Source organism: Molothrus aeneus, chromosome 9 (genome assembly GCF_037042795.1).
Source record: "Molothrus aeneus isolate 106 chromosome 9, BPBGC_Maene_1.0, whole genome shotgun sequence".
NCBI classification, from domain to species: Eukaryota; Metazoa; Chordata; class Aves; order Passeriformes; family Icteridae; genus Molothrus; species Molothrus aeneus.
Window position 1 is genome coordinate 9,326,075 of NC_089654.1, and position 21,865 is coordinate 9,347,939.

The 21,865-nt window shown below is 39.4% G+C and overlaps 1 protein-coding gene across 1 annotated transcript in view; it reads right to left on the bottom strand.

Annotated features, from left to right (window-relative positions):
* MAST2 (microtubule associated serine/threonine kinase 2) overlaps nucleotides 1-21,865 on the bottom strand; it is a 187,362-nt gene that overhangs the window by 20,192 nt on the left and 145,305 nt on the right. The window contains exons 10-21 of the mRNA XM_066555210.1: nucleotides 21,238-21,313; nucleotides 20,139-20,348; nucleotides 14,354-14,455; nucleotides 10,344-10,476; nucleotides 8,655-8,716; nucleotides 7,918-8,003; nucleotides 6,315-6,523; nucleotides 5,319-5,457; nucleotides 4,764-4,896; nucleotides 3,245-3,410; nucleotides 2,123-2,224; nucleotides 400-522 (exon numbers count right to left, since the gene is read on the bottom strand). Coding sequence (XP_066411307.1) covers nucleotides 400-522; nucleotides 2,123-2,224; nucleotides 3,245-3,410; nucleotides 4,764-4,896; nucleotides 5,319-5,457; nucleotides 6,315-6,523; nucleotides 7,918-8,003; nucleotides 8,655-8,716; nucleotides 10,344-10,476; nucleotides 14,354-14,455; nucleotides 20,139-20,348; nucleotides 21,238-21,313 — 1,541 coding nt within the window. The remainder of the gene's footprint in view (nucleotides 1-399; nucleotides 523-2,122; nucleotides 2,225-3,244; nucleotides 3,411-4,763; nucleotides 4,897-5,318; nucleotides 5,458-6,314; nucleotides 6,524-7,917; nucleotides 8,004-8,654; nucleotides 8,717-10,343; nucleotides 10,477-14,353; nucleotides 14,456-20,138; nucleotides 20,349-21,237; nucleotides 21,314-21,865) is intronic.

A 21,865-nucleotide genomic window follows, 5' to 3' on the forward strand; every position in this document is an offset into this window, starting at 1 on the left:
TAGGGTTTGTTTTGGGGTTGTTTTAAAACATTTATTGGCTGAAAAGAGTCACTAGGGAAAGATCATGTTGCTCAAAAACTCAAGGAATTTGGATTTACCAAATGCTTTGGAAGAAGTTTAATGAACCCAGCATGACAATGGCAGCACCTCTCACTGCAGGCCCACGGCTGGCAGGACCACAGGCACCAGTGAAAGGCCAACTGACTCCAGCAGCAACATTTTTTCATTTAAAATTAATTTGCCTTCAAAGAAACCTTACTTGGCATTCAAAAGAAACTTTTTAAAGCAATTCCCATCAAGCGTTTTATTCAATTTCTAAAATGACTTATCTCTAACAATTTCAAAAATGAAATATGCACAAGAAATATGATGCTGTTTAGGCCAAGTCTCGAGTCTTACTGTCAAAATAGCTTGTGTCATCCTCAGATTCCAGCTGTGGGATGAATTCAGCTTTCTGCCGGAGTAATCCATTCCAGTCCAGATCTTTAAAGAACCGATGCTGCTTCACTTCAAAGGCACTACCTGAAAAAAGCACCTTTTACTGCAGAGTATTTCTTTCAGCATTTGCATAACATGAAAAACAAACCCTAAAAATACCAAGAGCCTAAGAGAATGTACTCGAGTATTTTTAATTCACACATTTTCCAGGAATTTTGAGAAACAACTTATCCTTTTACCAAAGTGGTCATGCAGGATAAAACCTGAACAAGATTTCCTCCTTCCCACCTCCTCTTCCTGCTCAGCAACAACACAGAGACTGGAAGACAGCATCTGCTGTTGCATTCCACAGCAAGTTCAAGATTAAGAACACCTTAATTTAAAATTTTCATTCTCTGAACACCATCTTGTTCATAACTGAATGAAGAGAGCAAACTCTGAGAGGCACTTAGAATGTGAGTGACCACTCACAACTCCACAGTTGTGAATAAACTCATTCATGTGCCTAGAACAAGACAGGGCTCACCTATCTTCCTGAATTAGTATCTATTGTTATTAAGCTCAGAAGCTTGGGTACCCAGAAGGAAAAAGTAAAGACTATCTGTCTACCCATTTATGCATTTTTTTTTCAAACTAAATTAATATTCATTGCAGATGATACCTTCTTTTTAGAAAAGAAAAGAGCAGAGTAAAAGAGATAAAAGGTTTGCTGAGTGCCAGTGGCACTACAACATGCCAAGTGAAACAGCAGTCTCAGCACTACAGGTATATAAGAAATCAAAAAAAAATCAGTCCATCAACTCCTTTTATAAGGCTAGAAACTCTACATCTTTTCCATGACAGCAACATCTTTCAAGTACATGGATTTTAAGCAAAGAAGAACATGTGAAAACCATCTGATATCATTATTAATTCATGATCTATTCATCACCCTTGTGTGCACATGTGCTAAATCTGCTGAACCTTTTGGAATTGTTATATATTTATCTCTAAGCTTTTTTTTATCCTTAAAGTGTAATTCTGAATTGAAAATCCCAAATTAAATTAAACTAATCAAATCAATGAAAGATGAGCTGTCATGTGAAACCAGTGTTGCACAAATTACTTTAAAACAAGAATGTAGCTAGAGGTTACTTATTATTATTTACTATGAGGAAATGAGAAGTGTTGGCTTGTAAAACTTCCAACCTGACATTATAATACAGAAAGACTGACAGACATATCTGACTTTGCCAAACAGATTATCAGACTTTGCTGTATGTTTGGAGAATTCTACACTACAGGCCTCTAGGAAGGGGAAAGTTTTCATTTACTTTATTACAACCAGGAATTCACATCCATGGCAGGGATTAAGCTTCTACTCAAAGAGAACTTCAAAGAAATCTGATTATCCACTGTTCAAATGGAGACACAACCCTCAAGCCTATAACGGAGCAGCACAAATCAGAGAAGTGATGTTGCCAAGCTGACAGTGCCCCTTTCCTGTTTCCCAGACAGGACAGTAAAATCTGCCTGGCTCGCGGACATGTGACACCAATTCCCAGAGCCCCACCACACTGAATCCAGTACAAACTGCTCCCCAGCTCCACATGAGCATTCCTCAACACGAGTGGGTGTGCATCACTGGCAAGGTGGCTTCATCCACTGCTTGTGGGCAGTGTTTTCCTGTGCACAAAGCTCTTACCTGTTCCCATTCTTTCCAGAGGATTTTGGCGGAGAAGCTTAGAAATGAGGTCCTGGGCATCTGGAGGCAGTGCATCATCTCCTTCTGGCCAGGCAATTTCATCTGGGGACAAAAAGAGATTTGACATTTTCTACCAGCTTCCCAACTAATTTGAATAACCATTCATACTCCTACACCTCAAAGTGCAGCGTTGAGAACCGCCCCAGAAGCGTAAATACCTTGAATTCAGCAGCTTAATATAATTCAAGCATTGACATTTCTCAAAATGCATGAAATTCAGCATCAGCTAAAGCTGCTGTCAATCCAAGCAGTGCTTGTGAAGACAAAAAAAAAAAAAGCTTTAAGGACTCTATTAATAAAGTATGAAATGGGACTTCCATGACAATCCATAAACAAAGGCAGTGACAATACTGTGGCTGTATCTCCTGCCTGCACATTCCAGAGTCGTTATACTTGGAACAGAGAGAACAACTCACAGGTAACGATTTCATGCATCATATTTAGTGCTCTGATGAAATTTTCTTTTTACAAAGGACATTTGCCAAGTGTGTTAAAAATTTACTGCTTCAGAAAGCATTCCCAATAGAAAATTATTTCACTGGCATATTCACTGAGTGAACACAAAGCAATTGTCTGTCCAACTCCACGCATGAGAAAGGTTTAAAAAGCCACAAGATGTGAAGGTACTGAGTACAACAACTTCAATGTATTGTGCTCAGAATTTCCTTTCCTTTCACTTATACAAAATTACTAATTGACTAGCATTTGGACCTACAAAAACAATAACCAAAATTAGCCTGAAATAGACCAGTTGGTGGCTACTCTTTTCAAATTCTCCATCAGTTAAGTTAAAAGACAGAACAGAAAAATCCCCAAATATTTTTCCTCAATCCCACAAGGATTTGTATGACTCCTGGACCGTGACAGAACTATTTAGGAAGATGTTAAGCAACACAAGTTTCCATAGCTGAAATCAGATGCAAACTGCTTTGACACAGAAATTTAGAAACACTAAAATTAAACCCCACTATTTTATACCTAGTCCTTCTTGACTAAACTGTGGATCCTCAATATTTTCAAAGCATATTTTGAAACCTCTTCAGAGCCAGAGCAGAAACCTACCACTGATCACTTGTCCAAAGAGCTCTTCAGGTGTGTCCCCAAAGAAAGGAACACAGCCAACCAGGAACTCATAGAGGATGATTCCCATGGCCCACCAGTCCACAGGCTTCCCATAGCCCTGGCGCAGGATCACTTCTGGTGCAATGTACTCGGGAGTCCCACACACCTCAAGAGAAACATGCAAGAGAGCAATAAATTTACAAATTGCCAAATGCATGTCAAAGCTTATTTTGTCTTTTTAATTTTTTTTTCTTTCTTTCTTTCCCCCCTTCAGAGCTTTACAAGGAAGTTATTAATGTTTTGCCACTAATCACTTCATGTTGTGAACTACTTCCATGGAGCAAGAGTCTATATTTGAAGAAGACATTACCTGCACAGAAATAACATCACATGAAATTAAATGTTCCTAGTGTGGACATGCCAGCTAAGTAGTGCTTTGGTGCATGCACAGGAAAGCATATGGGAAAAATGCATATTCTGTGTGTTTAGGCCTGACAGCTTGATGGATGTCTGCTGGCACAGTTACAGCTATCAGGAACTGAGTTTTGACAAACCTCTCACATCTCTGTGCTAACAGAATTTAGTTTCACAGATGCAGAATAAGCAGCCCAGCATGATTACACACTTCAGCCTTAATCTTGGGAGGTACAGCTGGCATGGACAATGGCTAAGGAAATTACCTTGGAAGATCTAAATTGCCTGGGGCTTAGAAGCAGCAACAACAATAACAAAACAGTTGTAAAAAATGTACCACTGTAAAGTACAAGAATATGATCTAATGACCTAGGAGAGTTCTGTTAGAAAAAGCATCCTTACTCAGAAGACAACACCACAGGATAATTATGAATCAACACTTGGCACAAATAAAAATTCAGCTGTGATCCTAGGTATTTTCAGAAGAGAGAAGCATTTTTTTAATCCCATTATACAAGGCACTGGTGAGCCTGCATCCAGAACAGCTCCTTCAACCATGTCCAGAAAATATCAACTCAAACAGAAAGAGTTACATGCAAGAGCTATTCATTCATCAAAGGAAAATCTATTTGTTAGCTACAAGAACTTAGCTGGTTAAGCCTAGCAAAATGAAGGCTAAGGAGAAAAATGACCCTTTTTATCATGGGGATAAAAATCAATGTTTAAGCTCTTAGACAAAATTACAAGAAACATATAGAAACTTGCCAAGAACTTTCTAAGCACCAGAAGGGGGAGATCGTGGAACAACCTTCAGCAAAATCCATGTTACATCCCTAAACCAACTTCTGTTTACACCTGCACTGCTGCCTGGGCCACCCTTTCAGCCTCCTAAACTAAGAGCTGAGGTGCATGACTCCAAAACAAGAAGCTGAAATAACAAACTATGTCAATTTATGTACAAAGATGAGAATGGACTGATATCTTTTTCTCCCATTTTACAGTGCACAGCATCAAGGCAGAGAAGGAGTGCTACTAACTTTGATTCCATCCCATGACAGAATCCTGCATCTGATCCCACATCAACAGACAAAACTTTTCAGCTTACCTGCTTGTCCAGGAATTCCCTGGTATCCTTCTCAATGTGGCCCTCATAAAGATTAGTTGTAAGACTCATTAACCCAATTTTGGACAGTCCAAAGTCTGTTAGTTTAATATGACCCATTGAAGTTATCAGGAGACTAAAAGAAAGAGAAGTAAAACAATGCAACATTCATTTAATTGTGTCCCAAAAGCAATTTCAAACATAAAGAACACAAGATAATGCAAAGGTTGATCTCAGTGTTACATCCCCATTAAACACCTGGAAAAAACCTCCTATGCAGCCAAATACCACAGAGCAGACAAGGCACCTAGGAGTGGGACTACCTTCTGCCAAAACACCATCAGTGTAGCAACACCTTTGGGATAATACCTGAAGACATTCTTCCCACCCCTTTCAGTGTCTATCTGCTTCTACATCAGTAGCAAGAGACTCCATGAAACCTCCTACATGTCAGATGCTGTTGAAGATCAGTGCTGTCTCCAGCCCCCATGTCCTGCTACCTACAGAGTAAGCCCCTGAAGGACTGGCTCTGTTCCCTCTGAGGGCCCAAATACTTACTTATCAGGTTTTAGGTCACGGTGAACAATCCCATAATTGTGTAGGTACTCCAGTGCCAGAACAGTCTCAGCAAAATACATCCTTGCCATATCAACGGGTAGGGCACCAATGTTCTTGAGAAGTGTAGCACAATCACCTCCTGGAAACAAAACATTTGCATGTATGGCACGTTGAAATGGCAAATATCAGTAAGAAACAACAGCTATGGGTCTGCAGTACAAGATTAGACCAAGTTTTCTAAAGGCTGTCTCTCACAACCCTGTTAGGAGGATTTCTAAAGGTCTCTCTATACTCTGTCTTGAACTTAAATAATAAAATGCTAGGAAAATTGAGATCCATATATGGGAGCCTGGGACAGGAATTGTACAGATGTGATTTGCAAGCTGAAGGAAACCTTGAAGAAAATAAGTCAGGACTCCTGATTGAAGCTTCCTTGGGAACACTGGCCACACATTTCAGTCGACCTTCATTTCTACTTGCAAAGAGGAATTAATATTAAAATTTCCTATTGTCAATACATCTGATTTCATCCCACTAAATTATCTGAAAGAGCACTGATACAATAACTATAATCTTATTTCTCAAACATTCAGTCAAACAAGCCAGGCATAAGAAATTAATCCTATCCACCAGTGGATATTGCTTATAATAAGATATACTGATAAAGTAAAATCAAATTATATTTCAAAGAATAAGCAAACCAAACAATGAAGAAAACAAACCCCAGCATAAAATGACACTTTATTTTTAAAAAGGCTGCTAAAGAACAAAGACTTATGTTTCTTAAATCTTTTTCTAAATGGAATGTCAAGCAAATGTGCTATGAATCCAGCCCTTCCATCCCACAGGAGGAAGGGAGGGTTGCCTTTCCAATGAAGACTGGAAAGTTCATGCTGACTTCTGGCCTCAGCAGTGAGGCTCAGCTCACTGCAAACGTGTTGTATCAGTCCTAGGGACTCACAGCCCCTCTGGAGGAGTGGATACCAACAGCCATACCTTCAACATACTCCATAACCATGCACAGGTGCCGCTTGGTCTCAAAGGAGCAGAACATGCTGACCACGAAGGGATTCTCAGCAAATGTCAGGATATCTCTCTCCACAAAGGCCTGCTGGATCTGGTTTCTCAGGATCAGGTTCTGCTTGTTGATCTTCTTCATGGCAAAACGCTGGCGGGTGGTCTTGTGCCGCACCAAATACACCGCTCTGCAAAACCACACCGAGAGGAAAAGGTCCATTTTCAGTTCAAACTGCTTTGTTGTGGGCTCAGGTTTGGAGTTCTTTGTGGTTTTGTTGGGGTGTTTTAAACAGTGATGTTAGTGTTTTGAATGGATCCTAACAGACTTATCTATGACTCCAGAAAATCCTGTTTCAGTGACAAGCTTCCCTAGAAAAGAAGGAGCCCCATGATGCTTCCTTCCCAAAGCTACTCCACCTTCCTGAATAAAGCAGCATTTTTGCTGATGTGACAAACAAGGAGAAATCTCAAATACCAATGTCACAAAGTTCCATAAGCACCATTGCAGAGCAGCATGTATTTTTCAACACTACAGTGACCACTTTGCTTAAAAAATTGTCCAAAATCTATGGAATCAGCATGAGTTTTTCCAAGCTTCATAAAAATAATCTGACGCAGCACTGTCACCAGGGATTTCCTTCAGTAAAGTATCTCTTACACTTCTATCATTTGCAGATCATTAGATTCCTTCACATTAATAATACAGTTTGCAAATAAAATTTTCATCCAGTCTGCCTGCCTTATTGAATCAGTACTCGCTTCCTTTTCTCTGGAGTACATTACATTTAACATTCTATTGTGTCTCACTAGCCACTGACTATAAAATAAACTCAGGATAAAGACATGTGACTAACAGCAAAACTACCACTTCTCTCTCCCCTTTTTACAAAGTTACATGGGGCCTGTGCAGAAATGTGACTGAAGAGATTTAAAATCTTTTTGTCTCATAATGACTCTTCAACATGCTCCATTGTGTCTTCACTCACTAAAAACCCATGCTTACACTTTTTCCACATATAATTTTTAAAAAGTGATTTGTTGTTAACTAGGCACCCACTTCCACAAAACACTCAAGCACATGCTCAGGTTTTGTTGTTATGACCTACTGAGTATCACTGCCTTTCAGTAACAGCCTAATGACCTCACTGGTAAGGATTTATGAACTGTAAAGAGTCAGGAACTGCCTTTTAAAATTCTGGATAGGCTTGTGTGTGTGGTTAAAATTGAAACTGACTGAATTCATACTTGATTCTTCAATGGATAATAAAATCTAATAGCCTTTCTCGTGTATTACTCCTCACAGTAGATTTACCCCAGTGTAATTCTAGCACTTCTTTTAGCATTTCAAGTGCTCACAAACAGCCACATATGTTACATATATAATCTGAATAAATGAAAGAAATTGTATCCCCCAGAAGAATGCAGAAGATACAGCAACTGTGGAACATCTGTAAGACCCAACTGAAATTACTTTATGCTTTGGACCCAACAAAACCCAGACATTTGCCAAACCTTGCTATAGCCCTTTGCTGGGTAGGACAAAAATAGCATTTTACTCTAATTCAAAGTCTAAAAGTCTTACCCATAAGCACCATTACTGATCAATTTAATAGTTTCAAACTCTTCTTCAGACGGAGTTTTCTTTGACTGGATGGAGGCCCCACGGCTCTGGGGACAGACAACAAGAAAGTGGAAATCAGGAGCAGGAATGACTTAATTCTATATGGGTTTTTTTTTTGTCCTTTTCTTCTTTAGCACTCATTAACTCAAACTCAATCCATTTCTGAATTTCTGGAGTCCTCAGCTTTAGGACAGCTGTCTGTATCCATAGGGTGTTTGCAGATTCCCTCCTCAAATTATTAGCACAAAAAGTCAGTGGACTGTAAGATTCAGGCCTTTCCTTAATATTACATTTTTTTAAAAAAGCAATAAAATAAGGATCTTTGAAACCTAGCCAGTTACATAATTAAAGTTTTCCAGCGGTTTTACTAAAGTCAGCTCTTTTCAATACCCATCACATTTTACAAATGTAAAATATAAAGAATATAAAGAATTCCTCCAGATTATTTTCATTTTTAACTCCAAAAATTAAAAAAAAAATCCACAAAACTTGGTAACAATGCCTATTTTACCACCGCCGTATAAAGATTTTCACATTTTTATGAGCATGTACTCTACTTTTAATATGAGCTTTTAAATGTCTGCACTTTTTTTTTTAAAATTACAATTACTCTGCCTTATAATTAATTCTTTACTGTAGACTACTTCTTTTGAGAGAAAAAAAAAGTGCTAGACAGAGTGAGTGTATTACTGCTTTACCTCGACTGAATCATCTGTCTCGGGAGTGTCTGGGCTGTCATAGCTATTCAACTGGGCCATTTCTGAAAAGAAAGAGGAAAGATTACTCCTAATGATCTCAATCAAACACTATTCTCTTTGTTTATGCAGGAAAACCAGGATTTTAAGAGGTGCTTATAGATGATGAAGGACATTTTCTCCCTCTGTAAAAAGTCACCATAATTATACAGTGATAACCTTTAACATCTTGTATGCTGCAGGCAGTATTATATATGAAGATGAATATAATTAATTGTTCTAATTTCAGCCTGACTTACTCTAGATAGTTTCTATAATAAGTAAAAGCAATAAATGCATGTTTGGGGAAAGTGCTGTCTAGTTAATATTAAAACCTATTACACACATATATGTCTGCATGTAGCCTGGTGGCATCTCTGTGCTCCAAGAAGAAAAAGCATCACATTTCAAACAGCTGCCCTCCACATGACGTGGCTTATTCTGCAAAACACTGAGCAGCAGCAAACTGGGAAAAGTCAGTTTAGGCTACTCAGCTGTTGCAGGAGATGCTGTAAAGTCTGCAAGCCCAAATCCTACCTTAGGAGGCTCTGAACAGACATCACTGACATTTCTGGGTGCCCTCCTTACAGTAGGAAATAAGGCACCTTGACATCTCCCCACATTTCCAAAGGAAATTTGACTTTAGTAAGGGAAATTAGCAATGGAAAGGTTCTCTCCCATGACAGGAATCAAAGGAAATTTCCCTTTAATGTCATATTTCAACAAATGCTATTAAATTGCATTTAGCAATCTTTGGTAGAAATTTTCCCGAAGAGCTCTTCACTTGAAGTCAACCTGTCACTGTCATTCCAGTAAACACCAGAGAAGCTAAACTAGTCCCAGCCAGACTACTAATTTATGTTAAAATTATGCTCTCCTGAGGTAACAAGAAGCATAGTTCAATCACTGAAAGATTCTGCAGTAACCTCCAGTCTCTGTCACACTTTCTATTGTTGCTGAACAAGCTGTGCATGCTCAGAAAACTTGTCATTTCAGCCAGCAAAGTGCCAGGCAGAAGTATTAACTCACTAATTCTAAAGTTACAATCTTCTGGGCCAATGTATGTCTATATAAAGTTAAGCATATGCAATTCTGGCACCTTGCAGAAAAGCTGTTTCTGTCCTTGCATTGCTCTCTTTGGCTTGTCTGCTACACAAGATGTAAAGCTTCAATCTCACCTCCAGCTAAAAATTCATACTCATTGTGGTAATCTCATGGAAAACCACAAAAACCACATTTTTCCCAGAGAGGACAATCAAGTGGGACGACAAAATACTTTCCAACCAGGCCACTAGCAGGCCAGACAGATCAGAAAAATAACAGGTAAATTTACTTTTACTGTCCACCAGCACAAAGAAAACAGTTAAATCCTAAAGCTATTTTCTAACATTGTTTCAGCTTTGATACAGGGAGACATTATTAACATCATAAGTAAAGAACTGTCACTATTGATGTGCCATCCTTACCCCAGCAACATTCCTTTGAGAAATGGGGCTGAAAAGGACAGTCTAGAATTTGACAGCAAATGGGAAAATAAGGAAAAATGGCCTAGAAATTCAATCAATAAAACAAAAGCATCCTTCAGCTATGTAGTGACCAGGATATCTGACTATCCTTTCAACAGTTTGCAAAGTACATAAGAAGAGTTCTCACCCTCCAGGGGATCCCTGGTGAGTCCCAGCTGGCTGATAATGTAACGAGGAATGTCGCATTTAATTCCTTGCCCCTCCTTGGCATGGCCTTCTGCAGCTTCCAACAAATGGTAGAACTCTTCAGGATCAAACTCCTACAGCAAAGCAGTGAGAGACACAGAGAGAGGTAAATGATACAGCTTTACAGCTATGAAAAGTTTCTCCCCCTTAGAGGGGAATCCTCAGGAACATCCAAAGGTAATTCTGGGCTCAGCAGTGATGCAGAACATTTCCAGTTACAACAAGCAAGGCAAAGCTTCCCACTCTGCTCTGCAAAACCAACACAGTTATATCCCACAGGGTGTCCACAGGTTTACATCTGCAAATCAAAACAGAACAAGGACTGTAGGGACTTTTACAAACCAAACCCGAACTTTCAAAAGGTCCTCTTAACATAAGTGTTAAGTGTGGACACAATTCCCAGTTTTGTCACATTGAGATGTGCCAGGGAAAGGTCTGTGATGAGAACTGAGGCACCACCTTCTGCCACCTCCATCTGACAGGTGAGTTAACCCAAGAAAAGCCTTTCCTGCTGTCAGTTGTTGCTTCTGATCAAGCCATACACCCACCCAATCCTGCCACTGTCCTAACCTCAGCAATTGCTAATAAAATTATTAATAAAACAACTTTTTTTCATAAGAAGTACTGCTGCCCTGTTTCTTGTACTCTGCAGTACAGGATCACTTTAGTAACTCAGTAGTGATGCATGTGATCTCTCAGGCCAGAAAAGGTTAGAGAAGGTGTGTTCTCTTGCACTGGACTAAGAGATATAGCAGGAAACAAAAGACAAGCTTTGGGCAGCAGGAGCACTCTGCTTAGGAACAAGTTCACCGGTTAACTTTAGCTCTCCCCTCTACAAACCTCATCATTCACCAGCAATGAGCAGCTTCACCAACACTCTTCAAAAATTCTCCAGTGAATTGGGAGGGTGAAAGGGGAAGAGTTTGAGCAAACAGCTGAGCATGCACAGATAACAGTGAGGGCATCAGTAAAGAACTGCTGTGTGGTCAGCAACATGAGAGAAAAAGAGCACAGAACTGCAAACAAGAAAAGGAAATTAGAGCTTGTAATGATGTGAAGAGACCTGAACAGAGAACAGATGCGCTTTTCCATGACTGCTCTAAGCAATGCTGCTTGGTTGGATGCTGTCACCAAAGACAGCAACAATGTGAGAAACAGAGTTCCTTCCCAACTCCTCTGGAAAAGGATTAATCAACAGTCCCGGAAGTGGCAGAGAGCAGGAGCCAGACCAGAGAGGACCATAGAGAGACATGGTCACCAGAATGCAGGGAGAGGGATGGTGGAGCCAAGGAAGGACTTCTCGAGGTACAACTGCAGGTCATTCATTGGTCAGTAAAAGAGAGAGGGAAAAAACCAACTTGGTGACAAAAAACCCCAAACATACAAAAATTAAGGAACTATAGAAATTCCAGTTCTGACTTCTTTACAGTAGGTTTAATCATTTGAATACAGGAGAATGAACCCTACTAAGGGGAGGTGGGTGGTATGGAAAAATAAACAAAAAAAATTAGATACTTTTCCCCAAAGATGGTTTCAGAGATGCACAAACCACACTATCATTTTCTTGAAGCCTCAGAGATTGTCTGCCAATAAACATTTCATAGTCCAACAAGTAATGAAAAGACAGAAGCCAAATAGCTGAACTTTGGAATACTTAAATGTTTTTGACTGCATTAAAACAATCACAATCATCACAAGTACTGTCTACATGGACACTTACTTCATTTACAAGGAAGAAAGAAGAATGAGCTGTGTTACTTAAGTTAACCTTAATACTAAATAATAGAAAAATTTTTTATAAATTCATATATAATTGAAGCCAAAGATGGAATTACAAAAAAAGTATGTTAAAGATAAAAATGAAAATTGGTTCCCAAAAACTATTTAAACAGTTAACTATCCATTACTATATTTCTTGGTTTATGGGACAAAAGGAACATTAGTATTTAGTTCTTCATGACACCAGATTAAAATAAATATTTGGGAAAAAAATTGCTAGAAAGGCAATGCACGTTGAAAAAAACAGGTAAGACTAACCCACACATCCAGATACTATTTCTATACTTTGGAGCCTGGCCACTTGATTGTCAAGGTTGTCACTACATACTTGGGAATTCATTACTCAAATCTCAATGACTTTGCTGCTTCCACCTGCTCCCACTCATTTTGCAGAACATCAGGTGGAGAAGACATAGAAGGACTTGGAGACCTCTTGATTTGCAACTTAGAGCTGCCTTGAGTTTGGAACTCAGCAGGTACAGACACGGGTTCCTAAGGCCTTCTGAGGTTCCAAGTTTTCCTAGATGATGAGTGTACACAAGCAAAAATGTCAATAGTGAATGCAGCAAATACAAACACAGTGAGTTTAAATTTATCTCCTTTCTCCATTGCCTTCACTGCCAAAATAAATTTTGAAGAAGTGCTGGAAGAATATAAGTGGGAGTCACAAAAACTCATCTAAATCACAAATATGGTTTGAACACCAAGGAATTCCCAGTTTGAATGGAGTTGTGGCCAGGATTTTCAGCGCAGTCTGGCAGAGATTTCTGGAATCAGTAAGTGAAGGTATCTGTCCTGCTGGTTGTGCAAGCAACTTCCTCACTGACAGTGGCTTTCCTTCCACTGCAGGATTCCCAGCAAAGTGATCCATCTGACAGCTGCGGAGGAGGAATAAGTAACCCTCCAAAGTCTACTGGTTCTCAGAACTTCTGCAGGTGTTTCCAAAAACTGATACCAAAGACCAGACTACTCTTGTCTACTTTGTCAAAGAAAGCTCCACAAAAGTAATTCATCTTTCAGTGACTCCAGGAATAAAAGTCACCCATGGACACACTGACCACAACATAACCCACATGTTAACTGTGCTTTTATAGCCAGCCACAGATCCCTAATCCATCCAACTTCTCTGATCTTTCAAACACCTGTAGCATCTCTGTCACTTCTATGTCCAGAAAGAACCACCACGAGTGTGTGCCAACACACCAGGGAATTTAATCTTGCCATTACCTAAATTTCCATTGTAGATTTGTGACACCTCACAATTTTTGGTGACTTCCCTACATTCTCATTAATTTTTCAACATCCTTTTGAAATACAGTCACTGAATTGAACCCTTTCAATTGTGTGCACCTCTTTCTATATATACTGAAGGTTTACATTAACCCTGTTGCTATGGCATGACAGTGAGAATACAGGTTTTCAAGCTGCTTCTCCACCACACCAAGGAAATATTTTTGTAGTTGCAGAACTTTGGGATACAGTGGCCTATTTCACTGGAACTGCCTAAAATTTTTCACCATTTTCTAGTATTAAACTTTTTAAAATGCATTATAATTAGCCAAATTAAGTTGTTAAAAAGGAGTGAAACTTGCTTTTGCTTGTATTCCCATAGCACTAAACTGGATTCCAGACCTAGGCTTCCAAATCTCCTTGGCTCTCACACAGGGGTATCCCACTGTGTGTTCACAGCTGGAAAACCCGACACCAGGTTTCACCAGTTGCTGGGTTTACAGGAAGAGTTTGAGTCCCAGAGCCCAAACACCATTTATGTCATGGAACTTCTTCCTTAGTGACAGCTCTGGCTTAGCACAGGACCCTGGACACCGGGCACACCTCATACAGACATTTACAGGCTCCTTACAGCAGCTATTAACAACATGAGGAACATCCAGTGGCATCAAGTAGCATGGAATGATGTTTACAACTACATCTGGCCCCTCAGCCATAAACTTTATACTAAAACATAATTTAGCTGCTGATACAGCTGACAGTCCATTGCAGAACTACTTCTATATTAATGCAGAAGCCACTTAGTACGTCTTTTTCTTTTTCAATATCAATTTATTTTTCATCAGTGTTTAATGAGCATGTAAAGGTCTCTTTTGAAGGCTTTGTGTCCCTCATCTCCTCAAGTGCACAGCACTGTCAGAGCCTGCCCAGGCCCACACTCACCAGGCACTCGAGCAGCCGCGCTGGGCGGGCGATGATGATCATCAGCTTCTTCACCAGCTGCGTGACGAAGGCAACCTCGGAGCTCTCGGATCGCTCGTGGGCCTGTGGGGAGCACAGCAGCACATCAGGGTCCAGCACTGAACTCTGAATTTCTCTGTCTCACATCCTAAAGGCAATCACCAGCTCAGTAACCAACCCAGCAGCAAAAGCACAGCTGGGTCAGGGCAGGCTGAGCTCAGCTTGCTCAGGGATGCCGCGGCTTTTCCATCACATCTGACTCACATTATCATGCAAGAGATATTTCAAAGGCTCTATTTGCATTATATCACCTATCAATTATAATAGATACAATGTGGGCTCAGTTTGTTTTTTAAAATGAGCAGAGGAATATTGATTCTTTCAATTTTACCTTCCACACAACACTGACATCTAGATAATCACTAACAGACACATTTCTGAGCTTTACTTTCAGCTAGAATTTGAGCTAGAATTTCTCTTCATCATCAAGAAAAATTCAATCTCAGTTTCTCCTTTTCAGTTTTATCAATCCTGGTGAGTAGGATTGATAAAATTCCAGCATTGCAATGTATGTTATATAGGTCCAAGCAGATAAGCAAAGAAAAGAGCATATAAAAACTTAATTCAGAGGATTTAGTCCTGTCTGTTACTTCACCAGATTTCAGTATAAATTGAAGTCTTAGTTTCAAGATGTATGTGTGTATTTGTGTGATGGGTTGTCTTTTTACAACAGCAAACACACCAAAACAAAAATAATTTTTAAAAAAAGGAAATAAAAGCAACACAAAAAACCCCTTAGCAATTACCCTTCTCTTGATGAAGCACACAATGGCTACATGATGAGTTCTGGAGCAGAAATATAATAGTATTTCATTGCAGAGTGATAAAAAAATGGCAATGCAAAAACTTTTAAACAAAGTACAGCTATTTTTCCTCAAGAGCTAAAAATTGTGCTTTAACATATTCTGAACAAATATGTTCAGAACTTAATAAATGAGCTTTTGCTGGCAATGAGCCAGATACTTATAAGAGTGATATTTTATCAACAACAGTGCAAGCAGCAATAAACTAAAAGGTTCATTTAATGTTGTCCATTAGAATCACCTAAGAAGAAGACATATTTACATGTCATTATATGTCTGAGAAGTCAAATCACACTGGTGACCACCTAAAAGAGTAATACAAACACAGGGAGCAGAAATTCAGAACTAGAAATACACAAGCAGCATCTTATATAACATATCTCTGATACTTTGCTGCCAAAGAAAAAATATTTAGAGGTTCATTATTTTTCATTTTGACATCAGTCAGAATAGAAATGTTGATTGTGTCCTTCTGCACTGGTTAGCACTGGCTAGAATTTTAACCTTGAAGAAAATGATGTACCTACTAGTTCATTATCTAAAAACAACATCAGAGGTCCTTCCTGGCTATGAAGCCTTAAACAGAAGATTATTTTAGAAATATTGAAATAAGTTGTGATTTCTTTTCCTAATTAGAAGATTTTTTAAAATTATAAAATAGAAAATCATAACAAAAAATGATAAGTAGTCACTTTGTGTTCTCTAATGCATTATGCAAACTTACAAGTTACAATATGAATTTTAGAAAGAAATGAATGCTTTCATATTTTAAAAACCATTCCAGATCACCAGAGGTTAGCTGCACTGAAATGAATAGATAAAACATCAACAACTTTGTATTATTTTAAACTTAAGCCATGCAATTGGAAAGTTCTTTTCTCCCCCCCACATAGGTTATATTATGCAAAAAATATAATATAATAGATATAATTCATCATTTTGCACCCATTTGTACTGTTAAAGAGAACTTAGTCTTTTAAATCAAGTCCTTTTGTTTTCTCCTTTTCTCATCTCTGACAATCTAGGCAAAACAATTTAAAAACGCAGCTAGTTTAATCAGGTGTCTGTTTTGAAAATGAAAAGCTAGACCATGACTGCCAAATGATACAGAAAAGCAAAAGGAAAAGGAAAAAAGCATTTACAAAAACCAAACACAACTTGTAACAGCCACTCAGCCATCATCTCTGCACAGCGCCGCTCTTCCAGGATCCGCAGTGAAACTGCCTCCTCCTCTCTGCTGCTCCCACAGGACAGCCCGGCCATCCCCACGGACTCCTTGTCCCCAGTGTCCCACGGACGGACGGAGCCCAGGAGCAGGAGGTGTGTCCAGCCAAGCTGCTGCTCCCATGAGCCAGGTGCCAGCTGTGCCAGCTGAGCAGCGCGTCCCCAGCACCACGCGCCGGGCTGCGGCTGCTGGCGGCACCTCAGGGCTCCCTGCCGTCCCCAGGAGGGCTTTGGGCAGGGGCTGGTGCCATTCCTGCACACGCTGCTGGCGACACGTGCACGGGAGGCAGAGATGGGTAATTTACAAACCGATTCCCTCCTCTGAAAGACCCATCCGTCACTAACTGTGGCTGCTGGGGCATGAAATTAAAATCACTGTCCTCCCCTGGGCTTCAGCAGGACCAATAACTGGGATATGCAAGTCACAATGCTGTAATTGAGCTAATAGACTGATGGAAACCAAAACAATAGACCTGCAAAGCCAAGGACTGATAAATTCACACTCAGGCTCCTACTAAGAAAGCAACCCCAGCCAGAATACCCATTTGCCAATATGCAGCATCATTCACTGCTGTAGAATGCTCATACCCTCCCCTGCTCCTTTTGTTCACAGAAACACCTGTAATCCTTCACCTTCCTGCCCAACTGGCTACACCTAGGCTACTTCTACCTTAGTGATTCAGCCAAGGAATAACTGCCTATAACCTTTTGTTCCTCGGTAACCTGAGATTCTAACCCATGGTAACAGGTAAAGAACTGAATGTCACATGTTCTTTTTTATATCAGTGCTTTATCTTATTTTTTTGCATTTCTACTTTGATGTGAAGTGTAGCATTCAAGTTCATGTTTTCCAAAATGAAGAAAATCTCTCACATTCATTTTTACCTCATGATTATTTCAATGATGTGATAAGTTCTTCTGGCTAAAGGACAGTATTTCATGCTCCAAACAAGGCAAAAGATCTCATTTGCCATAGCTAATGAGATCTGTTGGCATGTTATTACAAAAGCCAGGATCTAAAAATCTTCCAAAAGCTTTCTGGTTTGGTGCATTTAAACAGCTCATTATTTGCATACCCAAACAGTCTGTTTTACATTTTTACTCAAAGTACAATATATTAAATCAAGTTTCCATTTTATGGTTTGAAATGCTGTGCAAGTTTAATTTGTTACCAGATATTAGAATCAATACCTTAAAAAGAATTTTTAAGAGAGAGAATCCATTCTTTCACAGTAAAATTGTAAGAAAATCTATGGATATTTCTGCCACTTGCTGACCTCATTATTCACCAATAAAGAATCTTTCCAATCTTTCAATATGTTATAAAAATATACCATAAAACTCCATAGCCTCCGACACAGACCATACGACTCCCAAGCTGAACAGCTCTTTGAATTACCTTCTAATTGGTACTATTTATGTATCTATTATTTATGATACTTTACAACCTAAACAAAGGCTAAGATCCTGCCATCAAATTTGGAATAGTTTAAACTTGACTCCAAAATGTCCTGTGCTTCAGGTGAGTCATCCAAAGGAAATAACATCACCAATTTCTATATATTTTGACTAAAATGTTCCAATTATTTCCTTGCAGAATGCAGTCTGAAGTGCAAAGCACAGACGAGGCAAGCAGAGCAAATAAGTAGCTCTTAAATATTAAAATCTAAAAGATGATAAGCTAAGGAACAGAAAAATCCATAGGACAGGAAAAAATCAAAACAAGTGAGAAAGATGTGGAATGAAGCCTTTGGCTTTCCTCCAATGTCTTTAATGTCTTTGTTCCCTTCCTTCCCAGCCTGTTCTGCCTCTCTAAACTTTCCTTTAATCACCTCTAGCCCACCTTACTTCCCAGAGTAAATCAATCACACTGAAGAGCTGACCCCTCTCTCGCCCTCACTCTGCAGAAGATGTTAAGGAGGAAGAGGGCAAAGAAAGCCCCAAATGTCAATTCCTGAGCAAGCTCAGATGACCATTGTATCTCCTCTAATCACAGTTCAATGACACCTTTCCCAGTATTTCAGAGCAGCAGGATAATACCTGTAGGATCAAGGGGAAGGGGAATTTAAGAAGTATATTTTGAGGATTTGTTCTGAGAGAAAGGGGAGAAAAGGAAAAGCTGATTTATCTGACCCACACCTTCTCTGAGACCCTGATTAACCTCTTCAGGCCAGAAGACAGGACTGAAAATGCAGACTGGAAGTGGCCAGCCCTAATTTATGGCTCTCTCAGTTCCTTATGGTGTAAGAAATCACTGTCCACACACAGGAGGAAAGTCAGGGACAGGGAGAGTTTCAGGCTCCAAGGATCTACTACCAAAAGCAGTAAAACACACTGTAGTCCCCCTGTGCCCCTGAAACATAAGGGATTTTGCTGAGCATACAAAGTCACTTTCAATGAAACCTTCCCAAATTCCAAACCATCACTCAAAGAGACCTGATCCCTTATTTCACAGCTGACATGTGCAAATACTCTGCTTCCAGACTCTGGAGATAGAAGGGGGATCCACAAGTGGTTACTGATATCCAATAGGCAGACAATCATATAGACCCTCAAAACACATTCCCTTCCTCTCTTGGTCTGTCAAAATTATATTCCCCATCCAAGCAGAACACCACAGATCCAAACATGACTCATTTTTCTCTCAAGCATAACAAATACCAGAAAAATTACAGCCACACTTACATAAATGGGGCAGCCAAAAAAATTTAGCTGATACAAGGGAAGTTCCTGCAGCTTTCACAAAGCTCTTTAATACAACAAATGTATATTAATATAGTATTTTTACTCAATTGCCTTTTTCTAATGTCTGAAAAGAGTGGCAAAGGGACACAATCTAGTGCAATTCATGCCAGTGAGTTGGCAAACTTATCAATAAAGGTAAAATAAAATGAAAATCATAACAGAAAACAAAGTATTTTAGATGTTCTGTTTCCAGGTGTCTCTGTGATATTTGCTATCTGAGAATGCAATATTTATAAAATCAGTTTTTTCAGCTCGCTGTATCATTAAAGCAGAGGATTAGGAAGATATTCCTAAACAGAGGTCTGGACTCAGCAATTGGCAATAGACTCTTCACACCAATTATGGCATAAATTCTAAGAGATGTTTGAAATTTAATATTGTTTTCATGTTGAAGGGAAAGAGCAAATTTTAATGAGTAGCTGAAGCATACTCAGACTGCATTAAAATTACGCCCCCTTGTGTATTTTCATATGCTTTGAATGCCACAAAACACATCCAAGTACTAAAAGCCCACAACTGGATTACGTTCAGCTCAAGAAAATCTTTTGTGAAAAATTTACAGCAACACTAATAACTATGGTGTTTTCACTCCTTGAAGGCTCTATTGTAATCAGTAAGCCACTCAGAGTCCTGAAGTTCATGAGAAAAGATTTCAGTAATTTTGTTCAGCTGAATAAACCCAATTTTCATAAATGGTAAAGACTGCCTTTGACTTACTCATATTCACATTTAATTTCTGTACCAACAAAGCTCACAGGTGAAGTGATTTACTCAAATATTCCCACAGTAGATCCTTTTCCAGGAGACTGGAACATCTCCCCCCACCTGCTGCCCCTCCCCTGGAATCCACACTGTCTCTCCTTAAATCAAAGCTCTGGCTTATTGGTTAAAGTTTCAATCAAAATAATATATCCTACTTTCCAGAGGGCACTTACATCCTGGAGAAGTTTCTCTAAGTTTTCCTGCAGCTCATAAAAGTACCGAGAAGTAATAAGACCTTCACGTGATTTATCTAGGCAATCTCTGGCCAGTTCAATAACTTGATGATGAATGAAACTTAGGACCCCATCTGCTAATTGCAGCACGTTCTCAGGAGCATTGGAGGCAATAAACTCAGCCAGCCGTTCTTCCATCTGTGCCGTGGCCTAAAAGTGCAGAATAAAGAGAAATTAATCCTGAATTTTACTAAGGCAGACCTTAAAGCATAAACAAGTAGGCTACTAAAGAAACATTTGCAATATCAAATGGCACAAGGCTTAAAAAATATTCCAAAATACAGTAGCATTTTCTGAGAATCAAGATAGCACATCAGAGGCAAAAGTTATATTCACATGAGCAAATATTCACATGAGCAAATAACAAAAATTAATCAAAACATGCTTTCTGAAAATGTAAATGACCATAAAAAACATCTTGGTCCTGAGGCTGTATTCCTCCCTGGGTCTCCAAAGTAAGGATGTAAGATGTGAGGCAGTTTTCAGAACTTTTAGACAAGACTGTGGAAGCTGAAAATCATTGCCCCAAGCAAGAAACACACGGTGTTTCTATCACTATAAGCCCTGATATCCTGTCTCCAGAGAAACATCTATTTTTGCTGGTGGTGGAACAGGAAGGAATGGCCATATCGACAGCTGTGGGATACACAATCTTCTACACTCATTTCAATGAGATTTTGACTTTTAACTTGCTTCCACAGGTTTCATTATCCAGCTTTTTAAAAAGCCAAGGCATGGCCATTCTTCTCACTCTTGTGAGAATTTCTCATGCCAATAGAAGACAACATAAATTTAGCAAATATGAAATACAAACAAAAAAAAACAATTCAGCCTTTTCCATCCTCATCTCTACATCTACCAAATCTATTTCTTCTACTGTAGAATTAAGATATGAAGATGAGGAGGCAGCTTCAAACTCTCAATCACTGCTTGGAAATGGGATGTAAAAGCTGGACTCCTTCTCCAGCCAGCACTATAAACTAATTCTGAGCTTGGACACAAGTTCATTGAATGCATTATTCAAAAATTATTTCTTTACCTTTGGAAACCTTTCTTTGTACACATGATTCATCATTATTATTTCACTGTCAAAGGAAACTGGAGAGCGACCAGGGCTGGAGGAGAAAAGAAATCACATTATCATTTACAGATATCACACCAAAACTTCAAAACCCAGTGCTGATCATAATGCTGCCACATTGACTGTAGCCCTTCCAAAGATTTGAGTTCGCTTCATTACTGTGCAGATGCTGGACCTCAGAGAAGATCCTGGCAAGCAGTGGCAGTCTGCAGTCTCCTGGAGATGCTGACATCCCTGTCCCACAGGCTCTGGCAGAAACCCCCCTATTCCATTTCCAGTGGTTGCAAACCCTAACACAGAAGCTTGCAAAACCCCAATGCATTTATTGCAGATAGATTTGCTATTCCCCTCATCCTGTGACTGCCCTCCATGGCAGCAGGAGCAGCCCTACTCCAAAAGAAACCACAGTGAGCTCTGGAGTCTCCAGTGCCAGAAGGGAGCAGGGCAATAGGAAGTAAAGAAGTTGAGAAGATTTGTTTTCCTTTGAAGGATAGTGCACGAGCACTGTTATTCAGCTAAATCTTACATATAAAATAAATCCCACAGGCAACAGGGACAGAGTACTTTTATGAGAGCTGCACTCCCT